This window comes from Chamaea fasciata, unplaced genomic scaffold (assembly GCF_029207755.1).
Source record: "Chamaea fasciata isolate MVZ Bird 193981 ecotype frontalis unplaced genomic scaffold, bChaFas1.0.hap1 SCAF_8, whole genome shotgun sequence".
NCBI classification, from domain to species: domain Eukaryota; kingdom Metazoa; phylum Chordata; class Aves; order Passeriformes; family Sylviidae; genus Chamaea; species Chamaea fasciata.
The window spans coordinates 5,573,428-5,596,545 of NW_027094093.1; the positions used below are offsets into that span (position 1 = coordinate 5,573,428).

General features: G+C 42.8%; 1 protein-coding gene across 1 annotated transcript in view; it reads right to left on the minus strand.

The window, feature by feature from the left end:
- The window catches only part of UNC80 (unc-80 homolog, NALCN channel complex subunit), a 129,139-nt gene extending 108,210 nt beyond the window's left edge, over positions 1 to 20,929 (minus strand). The window contains exons 1-8 of the mRNA XM_066189462.1: positions 20,761 to 20,929; positions 19,427 to 19,475; positions 12,393 to 12,549; positions 11,192 to 11,490; positions 8,568 to 8,691; positions 6,687 to 6,760; positions 6,071 to 6,210; positions 2,200 to 2,461 (exon numbers count right to left, since the gene is read on the minus strand). Coding sequence (XP_066045559.1) covers positions 2,200 to 2,461; positions 6,071 to 6,210; positions 6,687 to 6,760; positions 8,568 to 8,691; positions 11,192 to 11,490; positions 12,393 to 12,549; positions 19,427 to 19,475; positions 20,761 to 20,852 — 1,197 coding nt within the window. The 5' untranslated portion in view covers positions 20,853 to 20,929. The remainder of the gene's footprint in view (positions 1 to 2,199; positions 2,462 to 6,070; positions 6,211 to 6,686; positions 6,761 to 8,567; positions 8,692 to 11,191; positions 11,491 to 12,392; positions 12,550 to 19,426; positions 19,476 to 20,760) is intronic.
- Between the last annotated feature and the right edge of the window lie 2,189 nt (positions 20,930 to 23,118).

Below are 23,118 nucleotides of genomic sequence, written 5' to 3' on the forward strand. Positions count from 1 at the left end.
GGAATTTCAGATCCAGACCAAAAAAACAGGCTTTAAGTATAACCCTGTGTCAGATGAACTTGTGAAGGCTCAGCATACAACCCCTTGTGTTAACAGAAAGGACAAACCCTATCCTTTGGGAGGTTGCATTCTCTGCTCTGAACTAGCAGAGAGCCTTGTCTGATTAGATTTAATGTAAGAACAGCAGTAAAGTTCCTACAGTTGGCTGGGAGGAACCAGAGCCCAGCTGCTTCTGTGTGTTGCAGGGGTTTCAGTCCTCCAAGTCGTAAAGAAAGGGGACATGAGTTGAAAGTTTTGCTGCCTGGAAGATCATTTCACTTCCTCCATCACAGCTGTTCTGCTTAACAAACTGGAACCCTGGAACAGGATTCTATTTTGGTGAAGTGTGGCAAAAATACACTGGACTGACACAGAGGTTACTAAATGCAATCAAACTCAGCCTTGGAGAGAAGCATGCCCTGGACAGAGTCCTCACATTAACAGCTACAATGTACTCAGTGGAATTGCCAAATGGATTTAACAGAAAAATATTAGAGAAGAGCAATGTAGCCTTCTGCAAAGCAGTCTTCTGCAAGCAAAATAGGGTAGAAAAGCAAGACATAGCCAAATGTGTGAAAGGAACAAAGTGGTTTACAGCAAAAAGAGAAGAACCAGAGAAACACTGGTGCAGCCAATGCCCGTGGAGGACAATCTCATTCATACTGCCTCTGTGAACAACTGACTGCACTCCCTGTTGCACTAGGAGTTAAACTTGCTAATATGCAAAACAACCAGGCTGTTATGAGCAAGAGCAAATGGACAGCACATGCATGGAAACAGTGAAACACATCAACAGCAATATATTTCAATTTTTCTCTCCGGGAGATGATACTAAGGAGGGGTTTTTGTACACACGCAGCAATTCTATAAAATCTCCACACACAGGTAGATTAAGACTGAATAGTAATTCTTATCACCTGGCCTTAATGGAGCCTTGCCAAGGCTATACAGAGATTAAACACGTTATAGAAAAGACAGGAAAGTATAATACAATTTGAACAATACTGCTACTGCTGAGCCTTTAGAACCACAAGTTACCACCAGCTCTCATAATAATGACAAGAATGTCTATAAAGTCCTGAGATCTAAAAATAACAGTAGAAATATTTACATTGTTTATGCTTGTCTTCTAGATTTTGAGCATCTGAGGTGTATTGGAGAAAAGTTATTTCACCTTCCTTCCAGTCAAAATATGTCAGAACCCTGAAAGCAGCAATTTTAGGAAAAAACACCAAGAATTCTGAGATATAAAACTCAAAACAAGACACTTGATAGCAAAATGAACAGGTGTTTTATCTGAATGTGTCATAAAATCAGAGGGCAAAAATAGAATCTCGTCTAAATATTGTTAGGCAGTTCCACTGACTAAGTAAACCAGCATTTGCTGCTAAAAGCCCACATGACAAGAGAAGAGCACAACCTAAAAGTACCACAAATCCACAAGGAGATTAACTGAAACTGCAACAACATTCCCTTTTTATCCTAGGGACAGGTGAGCAATGCAAAATAAAAAAAAATATTTAAGCACAAAGGTCTTTACTGCACCAAGGTCAGTACAGGGTTCACTGTCCAGCAAACAGGGAGCAAGACTTGACACCTATTAAGACACTTTCTCTACTAAGAACTTTTTGGCAAATACAGAAGTTATGTCATAAGAATAACAGCAGAAGTAAAAACATGGAGAGACTTTGCTCACTGCCATTGTTTGCCAAGTCTAATTCAATATTTTAACACAAGTGTTTGTCTGAAGTGTGCAGTCCTGTACTAAATGCAGCTCCTTTTCTCTCATTTGAGAGAGTACACCAGAGAAGCTCAGTGGGTCCTGACCATTACACTGTAATGCAAAGGCATTTATAAACATTTCTTCTGACAACTTCATTAGTACATTCTGACACTAAAAACTGTTATCCCAGATCACCCTAGATTAACTATCCCTAATCAGCACTCCTGCTTTCATCAGTCACCTGCTCTGACCCCCTGCATCAGATTCTGCCTTCAAAACACTCATGGTTCTCAGGGTCTCTTTCTGAATCATTGCAAGTATCTGACCTCTGTGCAAGTGAGCCAATACCAAAGCTGTGCCTGTCGCCACTTGTTCAGCAATCACCTCACAGCAGCACCACAACAGCAGTTATTTCCTTACTGATAGCAACTGCTTACCTGGGTTTTGTGGGTGTTCACCAGAGAAGGTGCAGCAGCCACCATGGAGCTGCTGCGAGGCCTTGGCAGAGGGGTAATCTCAGGCTCAGGTGGCTTCTCAGGTTTCTCCTGCAGCATGTGCCTCAGCCTCTGCAGGTAGTACATCAGTGACCACTGTGTGCCCTCCTCAGACCAGTGTGGCTGCAGCAGGCAGCGCAGCACAGCCACGTCGAAGTACGTAGCGTAACGAGACTTCTGGCACGGTGGGATCACCAAGGACACCCTGCTCCAAAAAGCAGGAGTAGAAATGTTAGTCATCAGACAGATCCCTCAGGCCTTCTTAGGTACTCTGCATAAAGAACTGACTCTTTGGGACTGAAGGTACCTAACTGAGGAAAGCCTTGTGGAAGACACATAACTGAATATTTAGCTTTCAGATCCCCAGAGGACTCCAGTACATGCTGTTAAGTGTTTTCTTGGATAGGGCTGATTTCTTTAACTGTGATCTGAAGGCAAACCTCCAGTATCTGTGCTAACTGAGTAATTTGTTCAGCAGGAAACAGACAACCCTTGAGCATCTGCTGTTCTGATACTGGAAATACATATTTAGGAATGATTTACATTTGCACATACCAGGCCTCGCTTAAGGAAAAGCAGGCAAGGCAGCTAAGTTAGTTAACCTTTTAAGCTAATTGAATTGATTCCTACATAAATAAAAGTTACTATTATGGGCATTCTTTGCTGAAGTGTTCTAGAGAAAAGAACCCTTTTAAGCCCTCATTATAATTTTCTTGCCCTACTAATTTTCTGAAGGATTTTAATGTGGAATTTTCTAAGTATTGTAGAAATTAGTGCACACAAAAGCAAGACACCTGCAGTGAGCTTCAAAAATGAGAATCTAGTAAGTTCAGATTGCAAAGGCATCTATATGTCATTCACAGTCAATCTTTCTGCAAAAAAATGCCCCAAACTTTTTATTCCTAATCTTTTATACCACCTTTCTCTCAGCAGAGTACACCTGGCCTGGTCTACCATCTGGACAGACACTAGCTGTCAGGAGATAATCTGTCAGAAAAGAAGCAAGTGAAAGGGAGTCACAGGAATGAGAATCACATGGTAAGAGAAGGTGTGAAATCCTGGGCATGCAGCAGGAACTATGGAAACCTTTTTTTTTTTTTTGGTCTGCTGAATACACATTTTGAATGTTTCCCCACTCCACATCAGAAACACACCTCTGTGACTTGCTTTATTTCTGGGATTTTGGGATTCTATAAAAATTAGGAGTACTTTCATGCACTATATTCTCAGGCATTTGAGAACTATCAAAGAACATCAAGTTGGTGTTTTGTTTTTTTGTTAAAAGCCATTTTTTTATTATCAACTCTGTGAAACAGCATGCAAACAGCATGGACAGGTCACCCCCATCTCCAGCTAGGTGCCAGTACATTCTCAACAGATGGGTCCAAGGCCATAGACCAGAAAAGCCTTAGGGAACAGCAGCAATACTGACCAGTGGGATCTCTGAGTGCTGAAGTGTACGTGTAAAGTGCTTTGCTGGACCTCTGCCCTGTGCCTCCAAGGCAGGTGTGGAAGTGGCAAAGGAGAAAGAAGTGTGCATTGAACACCGACACCAACTGGAATCACATGAACCCTGCTCCATCTTACATGCCTGGAAACAGGGAGCAGGTGTCAAGGCTGGGCTTGGATCAACACATGGATCTAGAGCTCCAACTTGCAGGAGCTGGTTTGCTGCCAGCCCCACAAGGCAATGCTGGAGGCACTTGGCGACTGCAGACCAGCCTGTGTCAGCATATGCCACACTATACGAAATACACAGATTCAAAGTTTCTCCCCTAGTGCTGTCTTCCAGGTAAAAAGGCTGCAAGTTTGACAACTTTGGAATAAGCTGTTACAAAAACCTGAAAAAACTGAATTAGGAAAGAAAACAATGTGAAATGGGAATATGCTGTAACATTTTCCCCATAAACCTGATGTGAAGGGTGGTTTTGTCAAAGTTTAGGTTGTGTCACGTAGATTTAGTCTGCAAAAACCCAGAAGAACACTCCAAGTATCCCAGCAAAGGAAATAAAACCCATCATCCCAGCAGGAGTTGTGAGAGGTGAGTGCATTTCTCCCTGGTCTCTGCAGGACATAGAGCAGTGCATGGGGCTAAACAGTCTTCCATGCTCTGTTGATGCTTTCCGTGGCACAGGCAAACCTGAGGCATGACACAGCCTGGAGCAAGGCATGTTCTCCTTATGAAATATTTGTAACTAAAGTCTCTCCTGCAAAGTCTATTTCCCAGGCAGCCTGTTCAAGGTAGCAGCTGGATAAAGGGCTGTGGTTTATTTGCTTCAGGACTAAACTGTATCATCTCTATATGGAGAATTATACTGAGTGGAGGAGCAACACTTAGCTAGGATCAGAACAAGCCATTTGTTTAAACTGTTCTTGAAGAACCAGAAATTAAACTCTGCAGTTCATTTAGAGGAAAAACTCGTGCTTGTTTAATCAGCTCGTGGCTGTCTGTGACTGCAGGGAAAGTGGAAATGCAGCCTTCCTTCAACCCCTGGCCAAGGACAAAGGAATACTTTGGCTGTTGGTAAGCAGAGTAAACAACATTTGTTCCACAGTTATCTGTTGCTTGGCAACCAAAGCTCCCTGTACAGTTTTAACTCATCAATGAGTTCTGCAAATGAGGAGGCATAATCATGCTCTCTTCAAAGCCTGTCTGCAGCTTCATCCCCATGGCAACCACCAGACCCCGCTTGACAAATCGATCACCTGATTCTGTCTTCTTAAAAGGCTGCTTATTTTTTTTTTACAGCTGTGCACTCTCTGAGCAGTAGTGTTCACACACAGAAAGGCAGCTCTGTCCCCACCTTCAGTTTTACTGGCTCACATTAATACAAATTAAATACAGATCCAGAACTGACAACAGATTTGATAAAAAATCTCAAGGAAAGCTTCCTGATGGTGTGAGAGCCTTAACGAAGAGCTTTTTCCTCTGCATCAGTTTGCAAAGGATGCCCTGAGCTCCCATTTGAGAGATCAGAGCTGTTCCCAGCTGATATCCAGAAAATCACTCCATCCTACACTTCTGTAATGAAGCCATTTCTGAAAACTGCAGTGTTTTGGATATGACATTTCTCAAAAGAGAGAAGCAACAGGACCAGAGTTTTCAGGTGTTTAAGTGACACTCCGAAATCCACAGGGACTTGAAATTATAGCCCTCCCTCTCCAAAATCTCTGAAAATACTCATCAGCTTGATTTACTTTATGGCACTACTGAGTGTCCAGCACGACTGAAAATCCAGTTCTGCCTTTATGTGCCCAAACCTAGATGAATTTATTAATGCCAAGCTGAAAACCACAGCCTAAGTACAGCAGGACAAGCTGGAAGCATGTTTGCATAGCTGTGCTTCTTTATTAGTCTGTTCCTTTGGGTCAGTACGCTAAAGCCAGTAGGATACAAAGGAGGCATAAGGAAGGCAACAGAGAGAGGCTTGCAGAAATTCTTTGTTGGGGGGAAAGAAAACCTGGTCAGAAGGAAGCCAGATAATATACCAGTTGCCTGAAGCTGAATCTAGCCTAGAAGGGGTGAACCTGAAGGTTATTTTTTGAGTCTTCACCTAAAAGAAACCAACATTCTAGAAAAGACCAAAGAAACTGCCCCAACAGGCCAGACAGAGATTTCCCTGAAGAAAGCAGCATTGAGTAACAAGTGCTGCCATCTTTTTCATCACCCAGAACTGAGATCTGCTGAATTCAGAATTTGATACAAACATCCAGCACCCTCAGCATGTCCAGACAAAAGTGGATTCAAGGTGGACCTGTGTGACCTTCACCACTGAATCACATGAGCCCAAGTTTCTCCTGAAGGTCTCTGTACCTGGGGTGTGCAGTACTTCTCTCCTGGGAGGTTTGGGAGGATACACTTCCATCCAAAGAATTTCCAGGATGACATGCTGAAACAGAAGCCTTTGGAGGCACAGGATCTGGCTGTGTTGTCTCACAGACCACCTGCAGTCCCTTTGGATAGTAGTAAAAAAGAAAACAGGTATATAAACATATTTCTCTCTCCCATGTTAGTTTTATAACTGCAATTTGAGCTTAGACATGACTGTTCCTTACAGCAAAATACCAGGAAAAAACTCATCCTGGGGCTTCTTGACACAAAGCACTGTACAGGCAAAGGATATACTGTACATTGTACAGGTCTCTTGCCCAGGAGAATGTTTTGGCATGGAAGGGACCTTAAAATCAAGCTCCCACCCTCCTGCCATACACAAGATCAGGCTTCCATCCTATAAGACAGGATAAGGCCAAGGAGATCCAGATAGATGTACCCCATACCCTTTGGTTCCACTGCAAACAAGGTTGGGAGCCTTTGCTGTGAAGAGCTGTGAATAACATTAATTTCTGGAGATGGAATACTTTAGGGTGGTAACTGCAAGTTCTCCTGAAATATTTATTCCCCCCTCGTCAAATCTTAGCACAGAATTTACCTCAGTACGTCCACTGTCCAGATTAGGGGATTCACAAGTCACACTCTGATTGTTGGTGGGAGAACTTCTCTTGGCTGAGAAAAGAAGTCAAAGCAGGACATTTCAGGAAATTCCTCCTATACTATAATGTACCTGTTATAAAGTATTATAATAAAAGGATAAACCAGAAGACAAAACCAGCATCTATATGTTGCAAATTTCCTTGGCACTAGTCACAGCCATAAAAATAAAATAGGACGGGGTTAGTTTTTTCAGTTCTTTCCATTGTGTTGTCAACAGCACCGTCTACTGAAAAATCTCTATTTCTTTAAAATTAAATTTGAATATAAATTTCATCCTAAATCCATTCACCATCAATTGTGTTTTCCTGTGCATAGCAGTGCCTTTTATTTTGGAGTTCTTCATCCTATTTGTACACATATTCTGGTCCTTTTCTAGGTTACATCACTCAAAGTGTATTGTGATTTCCAATTTCCTGAATGCCTTCAGCACAGGAAATACATGGATGTCATACAGAAAGGCTGAGCAGTAATACTGCAGCAGACTAAGGGTATCACACAGACTAGCATGACAAGTCTTGAAATCCTGTTGAAAGCTGTGCAGGTATCACTTTGAATCAGAGTGACTGCAAAACAAATATTGCAAAGCTTCTTCATTAGATTCTTTTATTTGTTGTTTGAAGGAGAATTTAAGTAAATTTGACTCTCTTTTTTCTCAGTTTGAGACAACGCTAAGATAGCAGCATCTTCCTAGACATAAAAGACCTCATTCCAGTTGGTATTTCTGTCCTGCTGCAAAAATTTTCAAAACGTAATGGAGCACCTTCCTTCCAGACTTTACTTCTGAAATTATTTTTAGGGATTTTCTGACCACACACAGACATATAGAAAAAAATCCAATAGTCAAAGAAAACTTAGACCTAATTCCCTTTGTTACTTCCAGGGCTGAAATACTGTCTTTTAATTCTAGAAGTTGAAGCAGAGGGACAGAAAGCAAGACGTTAAAGACTGTTTTAAATCATTTGGAAGACTTGAATCTTTTTAATTCTGGACTGTCCCAGTAGGCCTACAAAGCCTTCAGAACACAATATGACATCCAAAATGACCTGTTATCAGAAAAATCTAATTTAATGAACTACATTTTCACTATGGTGAAAATTAAAGTTCCATGCTTTTGAGAACTGGAAGCAATGCTACAGCAGTATACCTTGCTCCCTTTCAATTCACCACCTTGTAGGAATTATAAAAAAACTACTGTCTAAAACATAACAGTAAAGAAAGTTCTTTTAGGACTAGGCCAGACAAAAAGACTTGGAAGCCTAACTCCCAAACTCCAAACTCACTATGGCTGAAGCAGAAAGGAAAAACAAACCTTTCCAACATCCAAAAGTGAATTTACAACCCAGGCCTTCATTGGACTCTCTTGAAACTATGTTTTCTAACCTCACAGCATGCTGGAAATCAAATTATAGATAGCAGAACAACCACCTATGTGCCCTTCACTATTCATTTTTGTCCTGTACCAGTTTGGGAAAGATTTCCTCGGTCATGTCAGGCTGCTGTGTGATATTGTCTTCGCCCTTCTTAGCAACTAAGGAAGATAAGGCTAACAGAAATTATATGAGGCTGGCAGAAACTCTACTGAAAAATTATTAATTTCCTATCTGTGATGGTTCTTCCATCTCCTATTTAATTACTATGCAAATGTCCACTGACTCTGAGGGGAAACAACCTTAAACTGCTCTAAGGTTTGACTAGTTCCTGCAGGATCAACACGGTCCTTCACATACTATGGCTACAGAACGTAAGAGCAGCACCAGGCAAACAAAGGGAAAGGTTTCCCAGGTCTCAGGAGCTCCATTGCCATGGCAAAGTCACAGACCTGTAACGATGTTCCTGATGGGTTTTACAAGAGCATTGAAGGCAGAAACTTCAGGCTGTCTGTGCTCCCACATCGGCTGCCAGATGACAAGGCCACTAGCCAAGCGGAATGTCAGGTCAGACTCCTAAAAAGAAAAACAGAAATGTTGTTTCCAGTCTGCAAAGACTGTCATTTCTCTGATGCATAGATCTTACAAGAAATAACTGGTACCACCTGCAGTTGCCCAGCCAGTATGTGGTAACTCAAGGATTACTGGCAATACTCAGCAGGCTCTATACATGTCAACCATGGCTAGTAAAAAAATCACAGGGAAATTTCAGTCCAAAAAACATACAAAGGTTTTACTCAAATGAAATTTCTATTCTAGTCAATGAACCCTGCTTTTCCCAGGACATCAAGCTGTAATAGAAAAGGCCATTGCTGTCACAAAGTATCCCTTTCAATTATACATAACCATTTCACGTCTAGTATTCAACCTCAACTTTAGGATTTACACTCTGAGACTTGAACTTCTTCCCCAAAAGAATAAGAATACTAAATATTAAAGCATCACTTAGAAACTGAGGAAACATGTAACAGATTACTACAAAGTAGTGGTATACGTTACTGTTTTTATCATTAGCATTGCTAGTACCTGAACTCTGTCAATACACAGACACACTGCTACTGCTTACACTTCTGCTATTGCTGTTTTACATATGCAAGCAGCTGAAATCATATAAATTAGTACACAAGTAAATCTCAGCCGGATCAAAGGTCAGCTATGCACTGACTTGACCTAATGCCAGATGTACATCAGGAGACACATATGTCAGCACAGCCCCAGCTATCCCCATATGGCAAACAAACAGCAGTTTTGGTGGTATAATTATAGGTGCACAACACTCTCCTAAGGAGACAGCCCCAGATGCCTCGGCAGTTGGAATGGATAATGCAGACAGAGCCAAAGAAATGGCAGGAAGCCACTGCTTGTAGCTCTCCAGGCCTCCTATTCCCTACCCTCAGTTAGTACTCTCTCATCATCATCAACTCACAAGCCTGGCTTAAACTAAGCTTGGTTTTAATTACTGTTTATATTGACAGCTATTTGCAGGGCTTTCAGACCTGCTAGCAGAGACATTGCATTTTCACTATGTACTGCTGGCTTGTGGTGACGTGCCAACACTTCTACCTACAGCTATGCAGTTAAAGAATTACATGCATCCCCCCAAAGCGTGATTTAAATACAATTTTCTCAAGACATAAATCCTCTCAGAAGTTAGGAATTCAATAGTTTAGGTCTGCCTGTTCAAACATGTGTCATCTTCCTTGAGCACTACTTTGGCTATCAGGTAGTATTCTTCCCCTGAGACTTACAAGACACTGAGAGGACAAAGCTCACTTAGTGAACCATTTACATGCCTCATTTAACTCCTTTCCTGCACATCATTTTGATGACAGAAATGTGCACGTTTTAATTGGCTTTTCAATGTTCATCACCACAGTATTCCAGAGATCTCAGAGATTTTCAAGGTATACTTGAGACACTGTTATTAAGCCCATCTTGAAAACACCATACCAGAAAGATTAATATGAAAGATTGGAACTACAGTCTCTAACAGCAAAGGTCTACCCCCAGTTTCATTCCATTTATTCAAATGGCAGCCTGCATTTTTGTGTGTAGTGCTGGGAAGAATTCAGTATTTCTTCCTGTCCTGTCCCTGTAGCCTACAGAGAACTAGTAAACAAGTATGACAAATTCGGGCCAAATAAAACACTACTGTACAGGAACTCAGTAGCAGAAGCAGAGAAAGAATCTAGTTCTCCACTCTTGCTTTTACTGGCCTTAATCAAGAGACTGTCCTCTATCTCCTGTTCCTTCCTACCTTCTTCAAGTGTCACAGCACAGAAGGCAGGATTAGAACAGATAGCCCCACCACTTCATGACTTTGTAGCCCGTTTTTCAAGGACCTTCTCTTTTTCAAGGCCTAGATGGAAACATAAAGGCTAAATAGCAGCCTCCCAGAAGCAGGAGTCAGATCATGAAGAAAATGTCTTTTCATCACATCACGCAGCAAAGCCAATGCACTCAGCATAAAATTAGCAGAGGAACCCCCAGCAGACAGGAGGCCTGCAGCCTGCTTCACACTCCAGAACAAAGGAATGCTCCATTGCCTTTGCCACTGCCATGCTTAAACACCATCCTGGTAATTAGCATCAAGATGATTCGTAATGACAACAACAAATCCCAGTGGCAGCCCCACGGTGGAATCCCTGAAAATCTAGCAAGGCTTTTCTGAGCAATGGTTGAGAATCACTGGAGCAAGTTAAAGCTCATAATCCTTTGTGCAGTTTTCAGGATCCCAGAGACTTCACAGGGGCCACAGACCTTTGCTGCTCCCAAAGGCTAAAAATGGCTCACTTTGTATTTTTTCGTCTTTGTGCCTGCCTGATGCTGTGGTGACTGCTCATGTCACTGGAAGGACTTCTTTCCAATGGCAGCAGTATTCTGCCAGCTTGATAAAATATTTCCAGCATACCCCAGTGTGCACTGCAAGCTGAATCAAATAACAATCCCAAAGGCAGAATCACTCCTCCTGCTCAGAGCTGTCTCCACACAAGAACCCCACCAGTGTACCACTTACTCTAATCCTGTGGACGAGGGGAGCAAAGAGGAACACAAACAGCTCTACTGTGGCCATGGAATTCTGGAAGAACTTCCTTCTGTTATTCTCCTCCTCATCGGTCGTGGCACTGGGCCGGGGATGTCCTGGTGATCCTTGGTTTTCAGCCTGGTGGATAAAGGCACTACTGCTCCCTCCCCAGCCAGAGCCTCTGTCTCCTCCAAACCGGTCATTGCTGCAGTCCTGAGGAGCCTCCAGCAGCATCCAGTGAAGAGTGTGAAGCAGCTTTGTTTCAGCCACTCCAAGCTTATCCTGATGTCCTGTATGGAAAAACACAGCACAGTATTTCACAGGGTTTCCATTAATGATACTGTTGAGATTGTTTCAGAGTTGCACTGGAGGCTGGACACCCAACTCCCAAATAAGCATCTGAAAATTAAAATTCTACAATTAAAAGCACCAGCACTGTGTCTCATTATATTTGAAACCTCCTAAATCAAAAGCCTCCACTTATTTCCCAGCATTTGGAGTTCAGACTCTGCAATGTCAGCTGCAGGGCATGGACACAGAGTAGTCCCAAAAGAAACTAATTCAACAGACTTGTCTGTTTGACTTGGTTGAATAAGACAAAATTGTCAGTGAGCACTGCAAGGTGCTCAAGCTGTGTCGTGTTAATGCTCCCTGCTGGCATGTCTCAGCAAGCAAACTCCTGCTGAAACCACTGCTGAGATCTGTACAAAAGTAAGTAAAGTAAATTGGATTTGGATCTGCCTCTCTGTTGTCTGATTGACTATCTGCTGAGAGTCACATGCATTGGTCTAAATAAAAAGAAAAATAGGAAGAAAAAGCCCCCAAAACTGAAGATATTAGAAGTACCTGCTGCAACTGACCAAAACAGCATGCCTTGAAAGAAATACATACTCCTTCAAGGAATCCATGTCTGCTGAGTGCTAAAATAAGTTCTATTATTGCTGGGAAATAACTCGCAAAATGTTATTGAACATCTCTGACTCTTTAGCTCATCAGACCACTGACTTCACTGGGGAATTTTTCACAGGTTTCCCTTCTATAAATGAGAAAGACAATCATCAAGAAAGGCAATCCCCAGAAGAAACTAATTAAGATTCTAAGGACTTAGAATTTGTGGGCACCCTGAGCAGCAATCTGTCATATTTTAACTGATAGCTGCAATAATGGAAAACAACCTCACAGGAGCACTAACCTAGCTTATTCCGGTTGGAGAGCAACGTTGCAGTGCAGTGCAACACATGAGGGAGTGCAGCTTGGACAAGTTCCCAGCGAGAAATGCTCTGGATGGCTTCAGACAGAGCTGGAGAAAGGCCATGCAGCTTGTTTTCTACTAACACTCGTTCAAAAGACTAAAAAGAAAGAAGAAAAAAAAGACATTGTGTATTATTTCTGCACATTCCTTCCAATACCCGAACATCATCTTTTTCAAACCTCTAATCTCTAATTGCATAACTGAAGCAAATTTGATAATATTTCTCCTGAAAAATATAGACTATAATTAAGCTGACCAGACAAAAGGACATACTTGACTAAGAAATTAATGGACCATAAAATATATTTTCTGCAATATAAGAGAATTGAAGCAAGTATCATCTGTATATTAGTAAGTGCTGACATCAAGCCAGACTTGCAGCTGTGTTGGGTAGAGCCAGTAATCCTGACTTACAGTTGTGCTGGGCATGCCAGTAATCCTGTTAGAAATCACAGGAGTTAGAAAAGCCTGTATTTGTGGAGCTGAGTGCTGGATATCCTTAAACACACATGCTCTTTCAGTTTAGTGTAACATAAAGGGCAAATAACTAAAGGTATATGGGCCTTAGGAAATGTTTTCACACCCTGTCACAAAAAATTATCAGTGTACTAAATTTTTTTGTCGAGCTATGATGTAATGGCTTTGTGAACACTTATGGAGCTGATGGCTGCAGCAAGTTCATTATTTCCACCTCAAGCAACACAAAATAAGGCTATCTGCTGCTGAAATCCTGAAGGAAGCTCTTTACTGTTAGTTGCTTCAAGAAATTTAAAAAAAAATAAAATGTTTCAATAAATTGTTGCTCTGATCAGATATAAAGACCCCATTACAGGTCATAAATGCAGTTATATTCCTTCACTGAAGCACTTATAGCAAAGATAGTGACAATGCATGTCCTTGCTCTAAACCAGTTTAACCTCAGGGGTACCTATTTGCTCACAAGCTGTGTCACCATTTTTATCAAGCTCTGAGCAAACAACTACCTGTTGCTCAAAAGGTGCTTCAAAGGCCCTCACTCTAGACACTCATAAAGCTTATCCTGCAGCACTAGTCTCATCATTTTTTTTTTCTGTAAACTTGAGGGGGTGGTAATAAGAATAGTTACAGAGAAGAAGAGCAAAAACGAGCATGTCAAAACATGTTCTCTGGAACCAGCAGCCACTCCCAAGCACGGTATGCTAACCTGTGGTAACAGGCACTCTCCTGCCTGTCCCAGCAGCTGGGCACACTTCTTGTCTCAGTTTGTGGTGTGGGCAGACATGAGCTCCTCTACCAAGAGGCTGGAGGTGTCCTGATGCAAGCACAGCACTGCACCACTGCAGTTCTACAGCATCCAGTTCTGCTCTGGCCAGCACAGAGGCACAGAAACACACATCTATCCATTAGACAGGACTAAGACTATGCCAACCCTGAAATACTGAGGATAACCATCAGAGCTGCCAACAAATATCAGTGTGCAGAAGGTCACACTGCCACCTACTAGAAAAACCAGGCTGCAGTCAGAAAATGTAAAACACTTCCCTTATGGACCAATGGCTGAAATTGGAGGGCATTTGCTGTAATACATGGAAAAAACACTGGCTTCCTGAGGATTAGTCAAAAATAATGTGCCATGCATCATATTATCAGCAATATGTGGCTCTTAGCACCAGGAATGGAGAACCTGTCTACCAGGGAAGGGATGCTTCAAGTCATCCTCAAAGTGATCTGCTGGGGGCCACAGCATCTGAAAGGAAAACAGTCTCCTGCCATTCAAACCTATCAGTTCAGGAATGGGGGCAAAATGAAGGGATAGTGATGCTTTGAAAGCCTGGACAGGACAGGGAGTCAAGTACCCATCACAAGGCCTCACTACTTTGTTCCAGTAAGGATTCACAGCAGGACAGAGAGTGCATTAGTATAAAGACAACAGAGATTTAGAATAAGTACCCCAGTCAAGGAATTATTATATAACAAAACAGGGAAGCAAAGAAGTAAAGTATCCCCAGAAGCAGAACAAGAGGTGCATTGTTAAAAACAGCACAAAGTTTGAAAGAGCCAGTGAAAAATAAGAGGTTTTACTTATTTTTATCTAAAGAGGACAGGGACCACTCCTTAGTCATTGCTCCAGCCATACACTCCTATTTCCCCTCATCCATCAGCTCTGGGGCTCACTGACTCCTCCATTCAACCAAGCCAAGCCTCTACACAAGCCAAAAGGAAGATCAGGACAGAGGTAATAGCTCCTACCCATATTAGTGAGCTGGATTAGCTCACTGAAAGGCCTGCCAAGCACCAGTGCTGACTGAGGCTTATTGAATTGAATTATCTCACCTCCAGCACAAAAGTCGAACTATAAGCTCGCACTTTAGTAGAGTTGACAAAGCTGTTCAGTTTGCAGGGCAAAGGGATAAAAAAAAAAATCACTGGGAACACCAACCCTATTCTGAAGTGTGACAGAAGACACCTTGTTGCTCCCTGGCTTTCTATTCAAGGTCTCATTCCAGGGTACTTCAATGGCATCAGGTAGAAAGTTCCCCAGCAATTGCTTTCCGCAAGCTCTGACACACAGTCTGCAAGCTTCAGAAACTCAAGAGGCAGCTAAGGAGTTTGCAATTATGTCTTTAGATTAGGCTTCTATTTATCACAACATTTTGGGCTGCTGAGCCCTTGTGAAGATTTCCCTATGTGGTTAGCCACCAGATTCTTCTGTTCTTTCCAGGCCTGAGCAGAAAGTTAAATATTTCTGTTACTACAATGAAAGATTAGTTTCTGGAACAGCTTATGTGATCACAAAGATCAGATAGAAGACAGAAACAGAAGTATCATATGTTGCCAGAAAAATGCAAATGCAAAAGCTTCTGTATGGAAACCACTGCATGTCCATGGCTGCTGCAGGCACTGCCTGGTACAAAACTGCTGCTGTGGATGTACTGTCACAGTTGGTAGCACACCAGCTAATTGGCACTAAGCCCCACACTGAGAACTGTCACAAGCAAACCAACGGGAACATGGAGTTCTTTGGACAAGCTTTCCTGTGGAATTTGCCTGGAGTTCTCTATAAAGGTGCAGCTTCTGTCTATACCAGATACTCGAGATGCAAGGTGCTGTGTTGCTCCTGGAGAGCCTCCTTTTTGGTGTACTATGGCTTTACTCTTTCAGGACCTGCTGTAGGGAATACACAGACACTGGGGCAGAAGACTTCATTTTCACCCTGCATGAACTAGGCAACTGCTGCTGCAGCTGAGGAACTCGGTGCTTGAATAAGAAAGCTGAATGAGAATGTTTGAATAAAGTCCCTGTAAGTGAGTCAGAAGACAGACACTGTCATGCCATGGGTATGTCTAGAGCCACAGCCTCAGGGGCTGCAGCTTGCCTAAGAAAACAACTACCTACTTAGAGCAGGCTTGGTCATGCCTGCAACAATCTCCACACACCAAAGGCAAATACAGAACATCTGCCAAGGGGATAGTGAGGGAAGCTAGTGCCTGGGCTGGAGAAACAGTCCCTTTCAGCAGTGCTGTGTGTGTGTTCAGCTCCCTCAGGACCACTTACACAAGCATTTTTCCATCTAGCCTAGCAGTGACAGCTGTTTTCACAGGGACTGGTGGCCAGCCTTGTCTGGCTGCCTTCCCACTGCAGCTGTTCTCCTTTTACCTTCATCACCAACGACCAAAGGTGCTGCCAAATGCCTTGTGACCAGGATCAGCTTGTGTGTCACTGTCTGATCTGTCCTATACTTCTTGCCTAGGCATCTTCAGGCTACCTGTTCCCATTTCAGCTGCACTCTGGCTGGGCTTTGTCACGGTTTCCTAAACAGCTTTGCTTGAGCTGTGTGAACTTCCCCTGCTCGAAGACCAGGGAAGCTGTACCTGCAGTGAATTGCATAAGGCAGGACGCGGTAAGCCAGATGTTCCCAGAGGTTCCACCTTGGGAAGCTGAGCACCTCCTGTTACATCCTGGTGTGCCAGGGAGTTATCCCTACAGGACTGCCCAGTGCTTAACCCAGTGCAGGTACAGAAGTACCATGGCAGAAATACAGAGAAATGGTTAGAGCTTCTTGAACTTGACTTGTGTCCTTGGAGGGGACCTGACTGCCCTGTCCTTCCAAAGCTCATTCTGCATCATGGAGGGAAGCTGAGACCACTGCTGGAGTCACTTCACACTGACTGGAAATAGCCTGAAGTGCAGGCAGAAAGTACCATCAGTGTGGGGCAGGTCCACTGAGCAAGGGAGAGTTCTTAGAAAGATCTAGGAACCTAGGAATTCATAGCACAAGGGATGGTAAGACTCCATTGTTTACCAAACACAGCAATAGCATAAACATTCACAAGTAATGAAACACAGATGCCAAACACTTCACATACAGAAATGCAGCTTTCTGCAGCCATGTCCATTAGCTGGATTAAATAAAGGTGGCCTCTTTCTGAGCTTTGCGCCATAGCTATACTTATATATATATTATCCATAATTACAAAACATGTAATTTACATTTTCAAAAACAAGGAAAAACTAACAAACCAACAAAACCAAAACTAACAAACAAAACCAAACAAAAATCCAAAATAAACAGAGAAGAGGGAAACTTTGAATTTGCAGGATCCTGCAGAAAACATACGAGTTCTTCCATGGCAGTGCAAACCAGAGCAGAAGAATTTAAGCATGTCTTTGAGTTCCTTCACATCACCCAAAAAATGCATTAGCTTTGTACAGCACTCACATGCTTTCCTGTGAGGTCACTTATAGCTTTGACTCCTGCACATTAGGAATGGCCTCATGTCAGGGCAGAACAGCCTCAGAATGGGAAGGTGGAAGAACATTAATTCCATACTGTGGCACAAACACATTTAGATGTTGTAAGACAATGTATGGGGGAGGGTATTTATCTTCAGCTTAAAGGCTATTATTCATAGATCAATTGAAGTAAGTGTGATGGCTTAGGTAAAGAGAACAATGCAATGAAAGGGCCATTTTTTTTCTCAAGTATTGTGGTACAAAGCAAAGCTCAAAGAAGCAATGCAACATGCTTTTGCAGACCAGATGCTGTACTCACTGAATCTCAGACTCCAACATCTGCTTCCTCAATGCAAAATATGCAGGAAATTCTACTGCAGCAAGTTGAGAGCCAAGAAAAATAATAGAATACTGCACAATGTTGTGTCATATGCATTGCCAGACAGTTAACAGCCTATAGACATGCCTACAACAATTCTGGCTAGAGAACTATAAAAATGTAGATCGTGTAACAGGGGCATAGCATTGTTAGGCACACTAGTCAATACAGGGGTGTTAGATAGTCAGCAGGAGGTTTCAGAAGACAAGTCAAGTACCTGTCAAGTTCCAGAAACCCTGTCTCACCCATGCACGCAGCACTCTGCTGCTCCACTGGATGTGTTGGTGTGGGCAGACGCTCCTGTGCACCAGTAGGTAGAGGAAATGGACCAAGAAGGCAGAAAATATATCAGTTCATGCTGTAACCCACAAATTCCTCAAAACTAAGTTCCGCCTTTGAAAGTTTTCTACCATAATTCAAAGATTATGTTCAGAACTGGGGAAGAATCAAGTTCTTCATCCAAGAGGTGGAAATTTATTGGGTCTTCATGAAATATCTTTTTTCACAGCTCCCTTTCTCTAGGCTGAAGCATGTGATTTATACTGTCTTCCAGTTTAGGGGGTTTTTGGGGTGCAGTTTGTTTTTTACACTTGGTAAATTCCAGTATGGGCTCACAGAAGCAAGGTGCTTTAGAATTAACCTCGGGGACCTGATGCCAACAGCACAGCAGGAAGCAAAGGAGGTTACAGGCAGACAGGTACATCACAGAGAAAGAAGCTCTGTCCCTCTACCCAACAGTAACAGGTATGAAGCCACAATCTCAGAGGTGCTCCAAGGCATGGCTCCTGCACACTGCCAAGGCTCCTGGTGAGGGACACAAGCTCCATTTTCCAGTCTCTCAACAACCAGATAGTTTTCCAGATACTCAACAATCAGTGGGCATTAACCAGTGACGATCCTTGTTGCTGTGTATGCCAGAATTGAACATTTTACTTGCCAACACACTAAGCCAGCACTCCACTATCTCTGTTTGGTATCTAGCAAAAACTCTGAAAAATTTATAGATTTCTTAGAAGAAAATGACTCAGCAACAGATAAAGCTTCTCCAGCCTAACGCCTTGTGAGAAAGAAGTCAGAAAATTGCTGCAGAGTGACCTAAGAACTTAAAACTATTAAGATACATGTCCAGAACAAATTTTTCCACCCTGTCAAGTTTGACTGCAATTGACTAATGTACTTTAAGTAATCCAAACACCAGCAACCATTCAAGGAATTCTGAAATTCTCTAGATACCCATCTTATTTGAACTTGCTTGGTGCCTTCCTTTTTTCCTCCTTTTTAGCAGTAACTTAAGGCTTTATTTGAAGTACAATCAGAGATAAGAGTTATTTGTATCTGCATAATAGCCTCTCCTTAATCATTCTGATAAGATATGCTCCCTCTAATTTCCAGTAGAAGCATTTCCCATGTTGCACAATGGTAAAAGTATTGTTCGAAGCCTGTTAGCATTGTTTAGATTTTCCATATTATAAGCTTGAAAAACCTTCAGCAAACACAAACAGAAATGAAATCAATCTCAAGCAGAAGCATATTCACATAGGATGAACTGAAAGGTTAGACCCAGACTGCCACAGCTCAGTTTGTCTATGTATTTAATAGACAAACTATTAAACAGTAACTATCACTGTTAATAATGAATTACTTATTTCTAATATCCAAATAAATTCTTTTTGTTGTGTCTAAAGATGGATATGATACTCAAATTCTCTATATGGGAACAACTTCAAATCCTTCATGTGATAAAAATCCGAAATGAGGCTGAATGGACTAAATCCACTTCTGGTGTAATCTGAGAAGCTTGCTTATCAGCCACTATGGTCAGGTTGATTTGCCTGAAAAGCTAGCTGCTTAGAAGTGTTGAAAAAGAGATACATATACATACCACACAGGAAGCTTCATATTGTTTCCCCAGTTTAGGTCTTAAAAATGCACTGAAAGAAAGGAGAAGAAGCATTAGAGACCCAGTACATCAACACGTATTTCTCTTAGTTAATTTCAGGATTCTGCTCATGTCAGAAGGTTGTCAAAAGGCTGAGAAACTCAATGTAAAGGAAGACGTAAGCCAAAACTATGTTCAGATACCTGTTGATGATGTCTGATAAATGCTGTTACCTTTTCCAGAAGAAAACATGCCCACCCCAACATGTCAAGAGGTATTTAATTCAGCCCACAGGTTCCCAGGGATAAAATCTTCCATCAGACAATTTTCAGCCATTTTACCTCAGTGAAAGATTTTCAACATAGTCTGTTTAAAATTTGTTAAATATTACTGAACTTTGCCTTGCCTCTATTTTAAGCCAGAGATCAGCTTGCCAGCTCTGTATTAAATATTTTTTCTGCACAGCTGCTGATGTAGAAGGCTTATGGTGAAGTGCAGGCCTGTATGCTGCATGTAGAGAACACCCACCTTCTATCATTCTCCTCTGGAATGAGATCAGAGTAAATATTAAAAAAATAATCAGGTCACCTTAATGCAGGTCTTTTTATTTTATTTTGAAGGACACTGACTGTGGCATAAGGGGATTTTGTGACTGCGGCCTTAAATTAGAGCCACAACCTTCAAATCTTCCAACCTCCCCCACTGCCCCCACAATGTTTTCAATTCAGAATCCTGCTAGGACAGGAGACTGACAGGATTCACCAGGAACATAAAGCAAGAGCCATACATTCAGCTACTCCCTCACACATCTCCAATCCCTCACTCTCCAGTCCTGTGAGGTAAGGTAAGACTTTGACACGTCTGCTTGCATGTTGACCTCTCAGAGCATAGATTACACCTCCAGGACGGCTGCAAACACAGACAGAAGCAGAGCTGCAGGTCTGGTGCAGCACTGATGCACTGATGCTGCTTCTGGTACAAGAAGCTCCATGAGTTCTCTTAAAAGATGGGGGATGGGGGGGGATGGACGGGATGGGGAACATGGGACAGGGAGGAAGGGAAAGGTGCATAAAGAAACACATACATGAATGGTTTAAAGTCAAATCAAGGAGCTGCCCGGGACTGCCACTGGGTTAAGCTGCCTTGAGACCTCCTTCCACATCCGATACACACAAATTGCTCTGTGCTGAGTACAAAATCCAGGGTTTTTTCACGCCTTCACGTTGCAGCTGCAGCAGTAACCGCATCCTCCCTGCCACTGGGCAGCAGCTGGCCCGCACCCCCCTCCACACTTCCACTGCCCTGTTGCAGCTGTATCCCAAGTGCGCTGCTCTTACCTGGTTTGTCTCCACAGGAAGGTCTGGATGGGCAGAGGGATGCCACGGCCACTCTCCTGCTCCTGGCCCTCCGAGCTTTTCCTTTTCACCATGATGCCGATGACAGCTGCCGCAGTCTCAGCAGACACGCCAGCCGGGATCTCCCATGGCCGCCTCTGGCTCTCCGCAACTCTTTACCCTCTCCCCTCCATTCCCCGCAGCCCACCCCCCGCCTCAACTCCGCTGGTGCAAAATGGCTGCAGAAGGCAGGGAGGAAATTAGGAGGGGGGGATGAAGCGAAGATGTCCGCGTCCTTCAGCTTCCTCCGTGCCTTCAGCACCTCCCTCTGTGGAGAGCTCCCCGAGCCCGGCGCCCGGAGCGGGCGGGCGGTGACGCGGGCCGGGGGCGGGCGGGCGGCGGGGGCGGCCCGGGCACCGCCCGCGAAACTTCCCCCGCAGCAACAGGGCCGCAAAGTTGGGAAACCCCGCCAGGCCGCAGCCAGAGGGATTCGCAGAGCATCCCAAAGCCTTCCTGAGAGAGCGACTTCCCCCGTCTACCCCCCTGCCTTTACCCTCCCCCTTCCCCGGCCCGCCGTCTTCCTCCCTCCCTCCCTCCCAAATGGGAAGAAGCAAGTCATAAACCCTCTCGGAAAGTGAAAACTGTTGTTGGGAGCAGAGGAACTTTGAGCAGTTATTCCACGGATTTTTTCTTACACAGGAGAGCCGAGACAGAGGTGGAGAGGATGGGAAGTGCCAAAGCAGATTTACTGGTGTTTTCCAATTAGACACCAGGCTGATTTGACTGATGCAAGCATAGGTTTGAGTCAGGTTTGCTGGAGGTATTTCTCAGGTGCTGTTAGATAACTCTCCTTCTCTACTTAGGCATGTCAGAGGACAGTATACTACAACAAATAAATCACAGAATAAAATGAAAGACCAATGCAAGTTCATCCCAAACAGTTTTCCCTGTTTCAGGAGGGGGGAAAAAAAATGAAAATTGACATTCTGTATATGAAAACACTAAAAATTTAGAGACGGTTCAATAAACCAAGGCCACAATTCCCCCTGTCTTTCAATCTTCCTGCTAAATGTTAGGCACCTAAATATTCACCAAGATCATTCCTTCCTGTTAGAGGAGCTGGACAGATGAACACCCCCTATTTACTTCCTTAGGGGTAATTTAAGAAGAGGTTTGCTGAAAAATCCGGTGCTGCTACTTAGGTAATTTGAATTTACTCCCCCTTGAGATAACAAGTTTTCTGGTGCCCAAGACAACACTTCCTTGCAGTGACTTAGGCTAGTTTTGACCTCCAGTCATGGAGAACAGGACCTTATGTGATCTACACTTTGCTAAAATCCTCCTCTTAAACAAAATAAATATTAAGACAATTAACTAGAAGGTAATCTCTTAAGTAAAAGATAGGTTTGCAACCAAAATGTTTTGTATAATTAAAATCACTCATGTCCCTGAGTGAGCACTGAAATGCTGAGCCAGTCTGGCTGGGCTGTTTGCTAGCAGTAACTTGCACTGCTGCTGCCTTTTTATTAATAGGATTACCTTGTTCAGACAGGAAAGCTTTTAATGACCATGTTCTTTCCTTCCATTAAGTGCGATTGCACATGGACAAAATGATCTTTATTTCTAAAATCTTGTAAGAATACAGAGAGAAGACAGTTAAAACAGTTGACTTCTAAATGTAAGGCAGGTTTTAAGTTTACCTGCTCCACATCCCCAAATGAATGCAGGACTTTTGTCTCCTTGTTTGGACAGTTTGGAAAGCAAGTTTGAGCATTCATTTCTTCTAGAATGCCTCTCAACAGTCAGTAGTAAAACACTGCAGTAGGAATAATGCTGAACAAATCTGGTCTGATTTTTTTTTTTTTTTGAGTTTTAGTAACTGTCAAGCAGGCAAATCCCTCTTCTTCTAGGAAAAGTATGAGGACAAAAAAGTTTCAATGCTACTTGAAATTAGGGAGAATAAGTGAACTGAGCTGTTGAGGCCTGAAAAAGTGCAATGTCAGTGTCTTCCTGATGGCTGTTGATAACAGCACTAACTAGGACTCACAGCTACCCACAGGCAGAAGGATTGCTATCCCTCAGACAGAGAGAAGGTTGCAGACCAGGGGTGGCTCATCTTAATATTGTTTTAAGTGTTGTATAGTCCCACTCTCAAAATCAGTGCTATTTTAGTCAGTGATAAAATTTATCTACTTTGAGTTTAAGGCAATTGCATTCTCTTAGTAACTGGTAAGCACAGCTCAGATGTGTTTGGTTTGGGTTTTGATTTTAAATGGCTATCTCTCTTTATTCCTTCTTTCATGAAGCAGCCACAATAGTTTCCAGTTTGTCTCTCTAAGGATAAGCTCATTGTTCCCATGC